The sequence below is a fragment of the Podarcis erhardii genome (assembly GCF_964252035.2).
Source record: "Podarcis erhardii genome assembly, chromosome: 1".
Classification (NCBI taxonomy): domain Eukaryota; kingdom Metazoa; phylum Chordata; class Lepidosauria; order Squamata; family Lacertidae; genus Podarcis; species Podarcis erhardii.
The window spans coordinates 62,286,581-62,300,851 of record NC_138497.1 but is presented as its reverse complement, the minus strand read 5'-3'; the positions used below and the strand labels follow the sequence as shown (position 1 = coordinate 62,300,851).

Below are 14,271 nucleotides of genomic sequence, written 5' to 3'. Positions count from 1 at the left end.
AGAGCAGTTTCATATTTCTTTCCTTGGAATTTAACATTTTAATAGAATCTGGATCTGCTCACTGCTTTGAATAGAGATTGATACATTTGTGTATAGTGTAATTGTCACAAATGACATTCCATTTAGCATAGTTTTGGGCTGGTTTTTTTTACACTTTCCAGTCCGAATGAAATGGTCATTCTTCTAAATTAACATATTGTCTCAGGATTTATGGGTCTGTCCTACCTTTTGGGTTGATTTGATAAATATAGAGCAATTTTTTTATTTTAAAAGTTAATCTGATGCTGGGAGAGATGCTTCTACCAACACCATCTAAACCCACATAGATTATTTTATAGTCTGACACACATTTATGGTTTGATTGTTACATTTTGTAAACCAAGATGAAGTACTTGTTACAAAGTGAATGGGTTTTTGCATTCAACATCTGTAAAGCATATTCTCCCTGAAATGAGAGCACGTGTTGCAGTGGGGTCCGTCGAGCCATCCCTCTGTTGCCAGGCAGGGTTAAATATGCTGATCTGGGGCAATGATTGGATGGCTGGGTTGCTGGGGCAAATTGCATGTTGCAATGTGGTGGGTGGGATTAAAGGTTTTAAATATTGGGGCACTCAGCTTATTGCTTTCTCTTTCGCTGAGTGCATTGGATCACCCGCCCGCCCGCCCTGAGTTCCGGTTGACCTTGCTATGCCTGCCATGGGGTCGTCTGCCATTGGGGCAGGGGCCTGGTAGGAATTTTGTCCATATGGCTGATTGGCTGAGCCATTTGGTTTTTGCCTACTACGTAGCAAATTGTCACAACTTGTAAGGTTGCGGTTAGGCATTGGTTATAAATTGGTTGGAGGAGGGGTAAGGATTGGCTTGGCCTGCCCCTCCAATGGTGGTGCAGAAGGGAAATCTGTTAAAGGAATCCAGGGGCTTGCCACGATTCTGTCCGAATCCCTGAAATGGGACTAGGGCCGGCAAGCTCTGGGGAGCATGTGGGTGAGTGGTGAGGGCCTGTGACTCAGCTCCATTGCCCCCCAATATTGTTTTCCCTTCACTGGCTTCCGAGGGAGTTCGGAAGTCAGTTCCGTCCCAGGCGGGGGGGACAGATAGTCTTAACCAATGCCTAAGCAACCACTCACAGGTATGTATTTTAATAAAGTTGTGGCCAAAATTATGCCAAAAACCTTAAACAAAAATTATGTGTGAGTTATGAGGTATTTTGAGGGGTGGCTTGGGGACCTCGACATGCAACTAATGAAAAATATGTTATGTAGTACAACTGTGATTCCAGAAGGCATCGTGTGTTGTTGTTTTTTGCAGAGTCATTTAATACAGCTTCATACAGCATACCCTCCAACATTCCTCAGATGAAAATAGAGAGATTCAATTCTACATCATTATTACCGTTTGAGCATTACCTCCTGGTCAGATACAAAAATTATTAGAGGAAACACACAAAACTGCAGCATTTTAAACACAGACATAATTGAGCTTATGTATTGCATTTAGGGAAGCCTGAGGGGGAAAAGAAAATCATCATCATCATCATCAACAACAACAACAACAACAACAACAATAATTTATACCCCACCCATCTGGCTGGGTTTCTCCAGCCACTCTCAATAAATACAACTAACTAGCAGTGATACTGAGATAGAATGGAATGTCTCTACTTTCTCCCTACCCTCCCTATGCTGGAAGGCCTTATGCAGCTGAGGGTGGTGGAGTTAGAAGAGGAAGCATAGGGATGGAGGAATCTGTCTGTTTGAGTTTCCTTCATTTTTTACTTTTTTCAGTTTTAAATTTAGTTCCATTCATTATCACAAAACTTTGCATTTTTTTTAAAAAAAAATGCATGAAAATCACACACAATCTCATGCACAGTTCTAAAATATACAGTTTGGGGGGGGTTGTGTTTTGAGCAAGTTCTCTCTCTCTCATACACATACAAAAGTATATGCATATTTCTCTGGAGCACAGCATCACAAAATCCAGAAAACTAAATTTCAAAGGATAGCTTCATTTTGAATCATGTATTGATTTGGAAGTGCAAGTTAGGTAGATTCCCATTACCGTGCAAACTGAACTACATAGCTAGCTATTGCTATAAGGAATTCAATGGGCCCATAGACTAGATATGCATACCAGAATCACAAATATATTTTGCTTCCAAAAGGCAGTTTATCCATGTTAATAATGCCTTACTATATTGTTTCATAATTAAAACAGAGTTGCCTGCACTGGAATCCCAAAGATACCCTTTCTGAGTGCCAACCCTCCTGTGAAGCTTTATAAAGAATTAAAATTCGGTGTGGCATGTCAGAGCCTCAAGTTGCTATGCATGCTCCCTTGCTGATTTCATGTTTGACTTTGTCCATGTGAAATCTGCCTGCTCAGGAATGCAAACAAAGCCCTCTCTGTAGGATTTTCTCATTTAATATTAAAGCTGTATGTTTTATGTTCAAACCACGAAATCCTTGTTCTGGCACCATCCCCAAAACTAGAGATCTCTGTATCCAAGTAAAAGGGGAGCAAATGCAACTTTGGAAATTCCAGCTTAAATCAGAGCTTGGGAACCTGTGACACCACCACTCCGATGTTCCTGGACTCCAGCTCCCACCATCCTTCTCCATTGACTATGCTTACTGGGGTTAATGGGAGTTGGAGTCCCAACAACATCTGGAGAGCAGCAGAAGTCCCCCAGCTCTGGTTTAAAGGGTTGGAAATGGACCTTGGAACTCAAGACAGAAAGCACTTCCCCCTCCTCTCTGTCCTGATCCATGTCAAAATGAGCACACAGGGCAGACTTTTTAGGAGTTATAAACTCTTCCTGGAGCTTTGAAGTGTTAGATGTGTCCATTACTCATTCTAACAAAATGCTTGCACGCCTTTTTAATCCCCGACAGTCAGTCCTGTTCTTTCTCTAAATTATAATATGGGAGGGAAAGAGCTGTCTGCCTGGGAGAGGATATTTGGTTACTAACCTCACCTGAAAATCCAGATCTTCCTCAGCAGAGAAATGGATGTGGAAAGGGCATCTTAATGAGAGAAAGGAGGAAAACCAATGTGCTAGGATAATTGTGTGTTTCAACACAGATGCTTTTATATGCAACCTTTATCCCAGGATGCTATAGCTTCTGGTGAATGGAGAAACCATCATCAATACGTAATATTTGTATGGCATTTTCAGGTGTTCACAGTGCGTTATGCATTCGGTATTATTGTCTCCCATATTGCAGGTGAGGGGACTGAGGTTAAGAGAAAGTGGCTAAGGCTACTTAATGAGTTCATAGCAGAGGGAAGACACAAAGCTGGGCCTTCCTGATTCTCTTGCCACAATGCTGCACCAGACATCAGTAGCAGATGAAACTATACAATCTGCACCTTTGGGGAAGGAGAAGGAAATGCCTGTTTTTAAGCACATTATTTCTGTCCTAGGTAGCCACTTTCTGATGAATATAAATTAGAGGAAAGATGTGCAGAAGCAAATGGTTGTAGATGGAGCAGCTTGACCAGAAAAAAAGAGCAAAGCAGGAAAAAAAGAACAAAACTGCTGGAACAGGAGGAAAAGATGAGGAGGCGGAGCAGCAGGAGATCACAGGAAAGTACTTGCTAGCATCGTGCAATTAAAATGAGACAGTAAATAGATTGAGTAGGCTGGATGCCTTAACAGTCTTTCAAGCTACATATCACTTACACACAGAGAGACAAGAACATGAAAGTACATATACATATGTCTGAACAAGGACACAGAAAGATCTAAATTGCATGCTGTGTGCTAAACATTAATAAATTGTGGGAAATTCAGACATGAACTGTCTTCACTTGCTGTGATGAACATAAATTGGATCTAGATTAAATTAGTTTCACTTAGGTCATTGAAATTAATGGGGGGAAATGATCATAAGTTAAGTCACATTAATTTCATCTGGAATTAATTTAAGCTACAAACCTTATCTCACTTACCTTGGAATAAGCCCCACTGCATTAAATAGGACTTACTTCTGAATAGACATGCTTAGGACTATGCTGTTAGGTTGGTTCCAGCACAGAAACATTTAAAATGTCTAATTTCCTCTGATCTGAAGTCATGCAAATGTCTGAAATATCACTCCCTGAATGGCTGGCTGGAACCCTGAACAAAAGTGAGGATATGCTATAACTGTTGGAAGTGGGGTGCTGCTGTTCAGCCCTAGAGTTCTTTAATATTAAGAGTAAGCAGCATAAGGTGTGTGAACTTTTGTTAGAGAGAAGACTTTACCTGTTTTAATCACACACAGAGAGATGCTTGCAATGAAATAAAATAACAAAGTTGTTTATTATTGGAAATACATAACTTGGGGCTCATCTGCACTTCTGCTTGTCCTGCCACTTTCCCTGGGGAAAACTGGCTCTTTACTGCTGAATCAGAACAAACATCAAATGGGCTTTCCACAGAGTGACGTTTGCTGCAATTCAGTGGTAAAGAGTGTGTTTTCCTGGAGGAAAGCAGCAAGCTTCAGCTGCCTCCCAAACTTCCAGCCGTGACATTGTGCTGCTGGTCCCACTTGTGAAGGCTATTACATAAGGTCCAGGTGTATGTTCTGTCTCATAATGTTGCTATCTATGCGAACTCAGGACAAAAGGGAGAAATGTGGTAAGAGGAAGGCACGCTTGGCAAACCCTCACCATGATCAACTCCTGCCCGGAAACCTATGTCCCCACTGTGGAAGGATGTGTGGATCCAGAACTGGCCTTCACAGTCACTTACTTACTTACTGTTAAGACCGTGTTCATGGAAGACAATCTTACTTGGCTACGAGTGATCACTGAAGAAGTTCTATGCATGTGGAAAGAGAGTGGAAGGTATGGGCAGGAAACCACTAGCATGCTTAATGAGATACTGAAAAAGCCTGCCAAGGATTTCTGAGGCAGACAGTGCAATACACCAGACATTTAATGTGGGTGAACAAACTGGATCTTAATCCAGACAAACAGAGGTACCCTTGGTTGGTCAGAAGGTGGAGCAGGGCGTGGAGATTCAGCCTGTGGTGAATGGGGTAACAGTAGCCCTGAAGACACAGGTTTGTAGTTTGGGTGTGCTTCCAGAATCAGCCCTGAGCATGGTTGCCCACGTCTCTGCAGTGGTCAGGAGAGCATTTAAGCAGTTAAAGCTAGTGTACCAGCTCTGCCCATTCCATGAGATGTCTAATTTGGCATAGTGATGCACACCTTAGTTACTTCCTGCTTACTGTAATGCACTCTAAGTTGGGGCTGCCTTTGAAAAGTGCTCAGAAACTTCAACTGCTTGAAGAGATTGCTGACCAGTGCTGGTTACAAGGAGCATACGACTCCCTTGTTAGAAAAGTTTCACTGGCTACTGGACTGTTTCTGGGCACAATTTCAAAGTGCTAGTTGTGACATATAGTATGGCTTAGGTCCAAGCTATCTGAAAGACCTTATTCCCTCATATGAACCTGCCTAGCTTTTATGATCTTCAGGGGAAGCCCTTCTCATGCTCCTGCCACCCTTGCAGGCACAAGGGGTGCAAGAAAGGGCCTTCTCAGTGGCTGCTCCCAGACTCTGGAACTCCCTCCCTGGAAAAGCTAGACTGGCTCCCTCCTTGTTGTCCTTCTGCTAACATGTGATGACTTTGGGGAACTTATTGCTTTTAATGAAATGGCTGGTGCCTGTCAGGAATGAGCCAGCTCCAAGGGAAGATGTGCAGCCAACGGCAGAAAGCAGCCAGGAACAGAGAGGCTTAGGTGTCAGGCATGCAGGGGAGAGCCGGCAGCTGCAGACTTTGGCTCTTCCTGACCTTGATGGGCAGGCTGATAAGGCAGCAGCTGAGAGCAGGCTAGAACACAGCCAAAGCTCACAGGAGACACAAAATGGCACAAACCAACTCAGAGACAACCTCTCTGAACAGTACGATGTTGGAGCTGATCCACTAAGTCCTAAGAGTCGGCGAATGGGAGGGCTGCTAGACAGGAAGCAAAACAAGAGACGTAAGGGTTGTAAGTTCAATGTCTCCTGTTGACGCCGGAAGGAGTCTTCAGAAGGTTCATCTTGAGTAATGGTACCAGAGGCTTTGTTAGAGCTGTCCAGAGCTATCTGTTTGTTTTTGCATTAAATCCTCCTTTTGAATTACCTACGCTTACTGTGTTATCAAGCTGGGAACCTGGACTTCTGACATTGCCATGTTGTTTCTATTGTAATTATATGTATGGTTGAATAGCGCGCCCCCCCCTGATGTTTTTGCTGTTATTATCGTTATATGTAAGCTGCCTTGAGTCCCTGTCAGGGAAAAAAGGTGGGTTATAAATAAATATATTATAATAACGGTGGCTCTGCACTCTGCCCTTCCATGTACAGCAGTACCTAACAAAAAAGTATGTCATCACTTCTGAAGGACAGTTAAGCCTGTGCTTGTTTCTCTGTGGCTTTCTGGGCTGGGAAGTCACTTAAAATGTCCCACTAAGCATCCCAATTCAACAGGAGGAGAGAATGACAGACTCCAGAATGCTAACAGTCACCCTAGAGCAGAACTTTCCACTTGCGCTTCAGGAACTCAAAGCATAATTACTGTTGCCCCTTAGAAAGCTCTGGCAATAATCACAGCATAGAAAAATAACCTTACCCAGCAGGTTTGTCAGCCACAGGGCCAAATCCTCCTTCATCGGCAGCAAGTTAGCCTCATGTCTGCTAGCCAGCCACTGGCTATACTGGTGCATATCGGAGAGGCCAGGGCCTCGGGCCTTTGGGCTGAGGGAGGTGCACATCTTTTAACCACTGGTGCTACCTATTTTGTAGAAGTAAAAAGAAAGAATTAGTTTAGCATGCTGTGTCAAGACTTGTAATTATTATTATTATATATAGTTGCCAATGGGTCACATTCAATATGAGTGTAATGCCAGACAAACAGAGGTTTGCTCCATGAAACAATGTACATGATAACAACCAGTTTGCTTTTAATAATAATAATAATAATAATAATAATAATAATAATAATAGAGTGTTTTGCTAGTGATAGTCTAGGAACATGGGCTAGGTGGATACATTTGTACTTACCTCGGTATGCATGTTGTCAAATATCTCTGCAAGCAGGGATTTAAAAGATTCAAATAATTAAAAAAAGAGGTGATTAGGGAAAGGGGCAAATTGCATGGCAAAATAGATATGAAAATAAATAGTAGAGATTCCCCATGACATGCTTAATTGGACGGGACAGGATGCTGCCATATATAAAAATGACCCCAGAACAGTGCCAAAGGAGCTGCTCAGTGACTTTTGCCGGTTGAGTACTGTATAGTAATGCCTCTTTTGGCATTAAGCAGCATAGTAATTAATTCATTCATTTTAAAAATATTCTAGATTTGCAAATATTATTTCTGATTCTCTTTGGGTCTTTCCTCAAATCCTGTTTTGTCAGGAAAGCCTTTGCAGAGTCCTTGTGACACAACCTAGCCTGCACCACTCCTGGGCACTCCTACCTAAGTCTCTAAGACAATCTACAGATAGGAAATGGAGCAGGGGGGAGGGGTGAAGAGCAGTTGAATTTATTAGAATCACCGGGTGGAGTTGGGAAGGAGCAATAGCTAGAGCAAAATAGGCATATTTCTCTCATTTCAAAAGCCAGAATGTCACTTTATCAACATGAGGCCTACCAAGCTGAGAACGGGTGAAATGACAAAGATCATAACTTCTGCAGAAAACACAGATCATTAACACAGATATCTGGGGACAGTTGCACTAGAAGTGCTAATCAGGTTAAGATCAAAATATATGATGTTGAAGTTTCTTAAGTAGCCAAAGGAAAACAGGGGAAAAAACAGTAGCCTGAGAGCCTCCCAATTGCACAAGTAATGGTGAGGGGGAGAGATCCTTTTTCTACTATCTCACAACGTTTGCGACTTTCCAAGGCTTTATCTACTATGTTTCTTCCTTAAATGTAACCTCCACTAGGGAGGCAGTGTGCATTTCTATTGCTTATCCCACAAATAATCTTTCAAAACTCAGTATCATGGCTGATGGCTGTTATCCCAGTCAAAGATGGGCGAATGCAGCCTCACCTTAGAGCACAAGGTGGAGGTGTTTTTTGTTTGTTTTTTAAAGCTCAAGAAAAGGCCATGTGCCATTCTGAACCAAAGGGGAGTTTTCAGATTCTAAAGAATCAGTCAAGCTAGGAATCTGGATAGTGTCCCAGTCAATGGGCAAGGTCCAAAAAGCAGCACGGTTTTTCAGCATGCAACAGGATTAGAAGCTAATAATCCAGCATGTTACACAACTCAGAGCAGTAGGGATCTAGTAGTCTCTCTCAAAGGACCACACTTTCAGGTTTCTCTGTAAGCATCAGAATGGTTTGTGCAATTGCCAAACAACTGCAGGGTACATGCAGCCTCGCTCAGTCTCCCTGCTGTGAGACGATAATGGTATTTATAAAACATCAACATTTCACTTATCATGTAAACTCACACATATAAGGCTACCTATAGCAGAAATAGGCAGAGAAAGGTCAAGCTTGTTTTCTCCCGCTCTGGAGGGTAGGACCTGAACCAATGGCGTCAAGTTACCAAAAAAAAGATTCCGAGTGAACATCAGGAAGACCTTTCTGTCAGTAAGAGCTGTTTAACAGTGGAATGGGCTCCTGATTGGAGGTTTTCAAGCAGTGGCTGGATGGCCATCTATCATGGATGCTTTAGTTTAGTTTCCTGCATTGCAGGGGGGTGGATTAGATGACCCTCTGTATGCCTTCCAGCTCTGCAATTTTATGATTCTATTATTTGCTGTGTTTTATACTGTTAATTTGCAAGCTGGTTAAATCTCATTTTATCATAGAAAGGTGAGGCATAGATGCTCAAACAAGTCACACACACACAAACCCTTAACTGCAAGGCAATAATACTGTACTGTACTGGCTATTCATTGCCTATCTAGAGTACTGTCTCTGCTATGTAAATGAGTTAGGAAATTTGAACGTTGACCATAATATTTGAACATCCAGAAAAATGCAGATAGATCATAGAACTTAAAGAATTGCAGGGTTGAGTCCAAGCATCCTTTGACAGACATGGGGGGTGGGATATCAGCCGGAGAGCATTTTAAGTAGGAAAAATAGCATGGGGGAAACAGGTTTTAAAAACCCTTGTAGAACACCATAGTCATAAACTGAATTGAGTCCCTTGGAGCTGTTTTGATCTCTCTTTTAAAAAATATGGTAGATTAAATTCCTACATGAATGAGGCTCTGTTGAATATGTAAAGGCAAGATGCAACTCTACAGGACGTTTGTGTTTTTCTAACCTGTATTTTGTTATGAATCTGAATGATCATTATAAACTGTGACCCAAAGCTACAAAAAAACTACAACCAGCCCTGTTGGTTTCAATATGCTGCTTGTGGTGCGTAAAGCCCTAAATACCTAGGAAACCAGTTTCCTTCCCCTATCATACCCCACTCGGTCTTTAAGATTAATCACGTGGAACCTCCTTAGAATAATATCCATGTACTTATGTGTAAAATCAGCTAGCAGAGGACATACAGATGTTGTTTTAAGTGGCTGTCCTACAACAATGGAATTTCCCCTCCCTGGAGCATTTTCCAGCAATGTTGCAAAATCCTTTTTTCATTTGAGCTAGACTTGGAGAGTTGGATTAGAGTTGGAGTAGAGATCTGTTTTAGCTGAACTGCACATATATCAATGCTGCTTCATGTACACATTGAAGCAAAGGATATAGTTTTACACCTTTTCCCCCCAGGCAAATTAGGGACAATCTAGCCATTCACCACATCACTGGAGCAAATTGAGTAGGATATCATGTGGCCACGTAATCAGGGGTGTCACACTGAATTTGGAACTTTAAATAATTAAAAATAGGCCACTAAGGGGAAAATATGGACCCCTTATTATCCTACCCATGGCACTGAATTTCCAGACTGGGTAAAACAAACAAAATTACTATGCATTATATTTTGCTGGCACCAAACATCAGTTTCATCTGCACTATGTATTTCAAGCAATATCACACCACTTTAAACATTCATGGCTTACCCCAAAGATTCCTGAGAGCTGTAGCTTGTTAAGGGTGCTTGAGAATTGTTAGGAGACACCTAGTCCCCTCTGAGAACTTTTAATTCCCAGAGTTCCCCATGAAGAGGGCTTGGTTGTTAAGCCACTCTGAGAATTGTAGCTCTGTGAGGGGAATGGAGGGTCTCCTAAAAACTCCTAATAAATCTTTGAAGGAAGCCATGTTTATTTAAAATGGTATGATACTGCTTTAAATGTACAGTGCAGAGGGGCACCATCCCCTTGTGTTTTCTCTCTTAAAGACTACTGGCTGGTTTACCTTGTTGCCTTCATAAACTCTTCTCCCATACGCAAACATTCATTTCTGGAACTGAAAGCAAAAGCAATGGAAGGAGGACAGATTTGGACTTGGTCAAACACTGTCCAGAACATATGTTCCCATGTTTTATAGACAGAGCTCACAAAATAGAGTCTTAGAATCACTGAGCTGGAACAGAGCCTGTAGACAACCTAAAACAACCCTCAGCTTGATGCAGGAAATCCATCAGCAACACAAACAGTCCAGCAAGGCAGGGCCCATCAGCCCCTTAGTCATTAGTAGATTGGCTTAATTGCACTTGCTGTCAATAGGTTTCTCCTAATGTTCAACCAAAATCTACCCTCATGTAACTTTAGCCTATTGTAACTATTTCCCTTCTCGTTTGTTACAAACCACAAAAATGATAAACATTGCTGCTACTAAACTGAACATAGCAGCACCTACAGCATTCTGTTTATGAGAGCTCTTAGATGTGGTCCACTAATATCATAGAATCATAGAATCTTAGTGCTGGAAGGGACCCAAGTGTCATCTAATCCAACCCCCTGCAGTGCAGGAATCTCAGCTAAAGCATCAATGACAGATGGCCATCCAACCTCTTTTTAAAAAGCTCCAGGGAAGGAGAGTCCCACCACCTCTCATGGGAGACTGTTCCACGGCTGAACAGCTCTGTCAGAAAGTCGGTGCATTTATGCTTAGAGTAAAATACACTGGGCAAACTGTTCTGCACTGCTGTTACTCACCTGAAACCTTACCATGCTAGTCATTAAGGGACGGATTAAGGTCCATTGATTCCAGTGGGTCTGCTCTGAACATGACCAGGATTGGATACTGACCATTATTATTTGAGTTATGTTCTACTCTTATTTCAAGGTGTTCAGGATAGCTTACCAAGGTGATATTTTTATGCTGGAGAACTTAAAATCCTATGAGACTAGTAGCAAAAGTTTTACTTCATTTAATTTTGCTACAGTTCATCAGTTCAATTTTTATTTCTATGGAGCAACCATAAAATAATGTGTGCACTTCTGGTTGCCACGTCTTAGCAAATTTATTGGAGAGCAGGAAAGGTTCAGAAAAGGGCAAACAAAATAAGCAAGGGGCTAGAGCAGATCACCTATGAGGAAAAGTGTGTGTGTGTGTGTGTGTGTGTGTGTGTGTGTGTGTGTGTGTTAAAAAGGCAAACAAGGGAGGTCATTTTAGAGATGCATAAAATTATGTAGCATGGAGAAAGTGCATAGAATCATAAAATTTTGAGTTGGAAATGACTCAAGGAATCTCAGCTAAAGCATCCATGACAGGTGGTCATACAAGACAAAAGCTTTCCTCCCGCTCCCATAATACCAGAATCTGAAGTTATTCAATGGAGCTGAATGTTTGAACATTCAGGACAGGTAAAAGAAATCATGTCTTCATGCAACACATAGTTAAAGTATGGAATTTGCCCCCACCAGATTTAGTGATGGCCACCAACTTGGATAAGAGAGGGAAAGACAAATTCATGGAGGATAAGGCTACAAGAGATGATGGTGGCATGCCTCCAGATACCAGTTGCTGTGGAATAGGAGTGAGGAGAAAGCTACTGTGCTCATGTACTGTTTGTGGGCTTCCCATAGGCATCTGGTTAGCCACTATGGGAAACAGGATGCCAGACTAGATGGGCCATTAGTCCATAAGGACTCTTCCAATGTTCTTATTATCACATACCTCAAAGAGCTGAAGAAAGCATGCATGTGACTTCACCCACCTTTATCCTCACAACAACCCAAGGTCATTCACTACAACTAAGCAGGGATTTCAACCCCAATCTTTCTTGTCCACATCCACTTGCCTATATGCTCCCTTAAGACTATTCAGATCTTCAGTGGAACCACTCAGGAAACTGGCAAGCACATGACACTGGTTTACTCAGTTGGTTAGAGCATGGTGCTGATAACACCAAGGTCACAGGTTTGATCTCCATCTGGGGAAGCTGCATATTCCTGCATTACAGGGGGTATATTCCTGCATATTCCTGCATTACAGGACTAAATGACCCTTAGGTCCCTTCCAACTCTACAATTCTATGATGAATTTCAAGATCAAACTGCAGAATACCCTCATGTGGTTCTGGATTTTAAGATGAACAGGACTTCTCGAAAATAAACACATTACACACTTAGGTAAAGACAGTATGCTTCTAGAGAAATTGTGACATATGATGAACTACCTCAGTCCAGCAAATAAACAACAACTTTCCTATTTATATGCTGCCCATCTGACGGAGTCACCCCAGTCACTCTGGGCTGCTTCCAACAACATGTTAAAGCACAGGAAAAACCTCAAACATTAAAAACCCTCCCTTGACATACTTACCTCTTCAGTGTCTTAATACTTCAGTAACAGGCCCCTCTTCATGTTTCCTTCACAATGGAGTTTTACTGGGAGCAGGACTTTATTTACACACAGTTGAGCTGCACCTCCTATTTATGCCATGTGTTCCCTCTCTTTCCCTCCGCCCCACCTCTCAGATAGTAACAAAGCATCTCTAATTCTTAGCCTTATTGTCTGAGTAAAGGATTTGGGGCAGGATAGTTTACAGTACACCTAATGGCATGTAACAGTTTCAACAAGCTGGAAGGTTGCATTCCTCCCCATTCACTCCCACCAAACAGTGAGGTTTTTATGTTACTAGACAGTAGTGCATTTAGTCTTCTGTGTATTGTAGCTCAGCCCAGTAGCTTGCCAGCCCAGTAATTTAAACTGTCTGCTGATGTTTGTCAGTAATCGCCAGGGGTAAGCAAGAGAGGTCAGGTGACCATTTGCTATCATGCAGCCAAGTTGGGTTGCGGTGGTGGTTTTTTGTTGACACTAACTTGCAATATATAAATATATTTTAAAGTAATAATATCAACTGTGGATTAAAGCCGCGTATGGGTGGAAAAAACTGGTTTGTTCAAGGACTTGTGCAAATTATCTTTTCAATTTAGTCCCACATATGCAGCGACCAAGGATGTAGGTTTGGTACCTTACATCACAATCCTATGTAATCCTATACCTACTTACCTGGGAGTAAGTCCCATTGCTGTGAATCCAGTTGAACTTACTTTTAAATAGACGTGAACAGTATTTCACTATTTATCACCCCCAATGCTAAGTAACTACCTCTTGCTCAGGCACTTTCTCATTGTATTGAAGGTGAATCTTAGAAAACCAATCATAATGCACAAACTACAACAAGCTGAATGTTGTGTTATCCATCACCCGCTAATCTGAACTGCAATGAATGTTAAGATTTAAATAGCACTTTTGAGTGTTCAAAGCTTTTCCTATACATTGTGATCCTTCAAACAATGCTGTAAACTGGCCCGGTATTGTTATCTCTATACCCCAAACAGGAAAGGGGAGGGATGAAGCTGAGGTGGCATTTTTAATGCCAGCTGTGTCCCTCATGACAGATTTCAGCCACAGACTTCCTACTTCACATTCTTAGCCACTATGCAGCCCTGGCCTCCACCATTTGTCAAACTATAAAAGCACAAGTCGTATCAATCAGGGTGGGATAGACAGCATCCACTTTCTCAACCAAGAGAGGATGTGATATTGGCATAAACTATCAACTAATCTGGGTTGCATTTGTCCATAAATTGGAGTATTAGACCAGCAGCAGTGGAACATTACAGGTTTAGGCCACATCTGCACTATATATTTAAAGCATAATATTAAAAGGCATGGCTTCCCCCCAAAGAATCCTGGGAACTGAAGTTTGTTAAGGGTGTCGGGTGTCAAAACTATTCTTTGGATTCATGAATCTTTAAAGTGATATGATCCCAACTTAAATGTGCAGTGAGATGGGCCCTTAGTCAATTCTGTGTTGATCACAGAAGCATTTTCCAGGTTATCCCACTAGAAAGACCATAGCTGAAAAACAGAATGCATGGGTCTCAGATTCAAATGCTGGCACTTCCAGTTTTTTGTTG

The 14,271-nt window shown here is 41.9% G+C and overlaps 1 protein-coding gene across 5 annotated transcripts in view; it reads right to left on the bottom strand.

The window, feature by feature from the left end:
- GAS2 (growth arrest specific 2) overlaps positions 1-14,271 on the bottom strand; it is a 118,451-nt gene that overhangs the window by 92,987 nt on the left and 11,193 nt on the right. For 2 of the 5 annotated variants that reach the window (XM_081836009.1, XM_081836012.1), the window contains exon 2: positions 6,608-6,769. In XM_081836009.1, coding sequence (XP_081692135.1) covers positions 6,608-6,749 — 142 coding nt within the window. In that variant the 5' untranslated portion in view covers positions 6,750-6,769. Of the gene's footprint in view, positions 1-6,607; positions 6,772-7,038; positions 7,065-10,313; positions 10,364-12,667; positions 12,865-14,271 lie in introns of those variants that run through there. The other 3 variants (XM_081836013.1, XM_081836010.1, XM_081836011.1) reach the window with 3 other exon arrangements.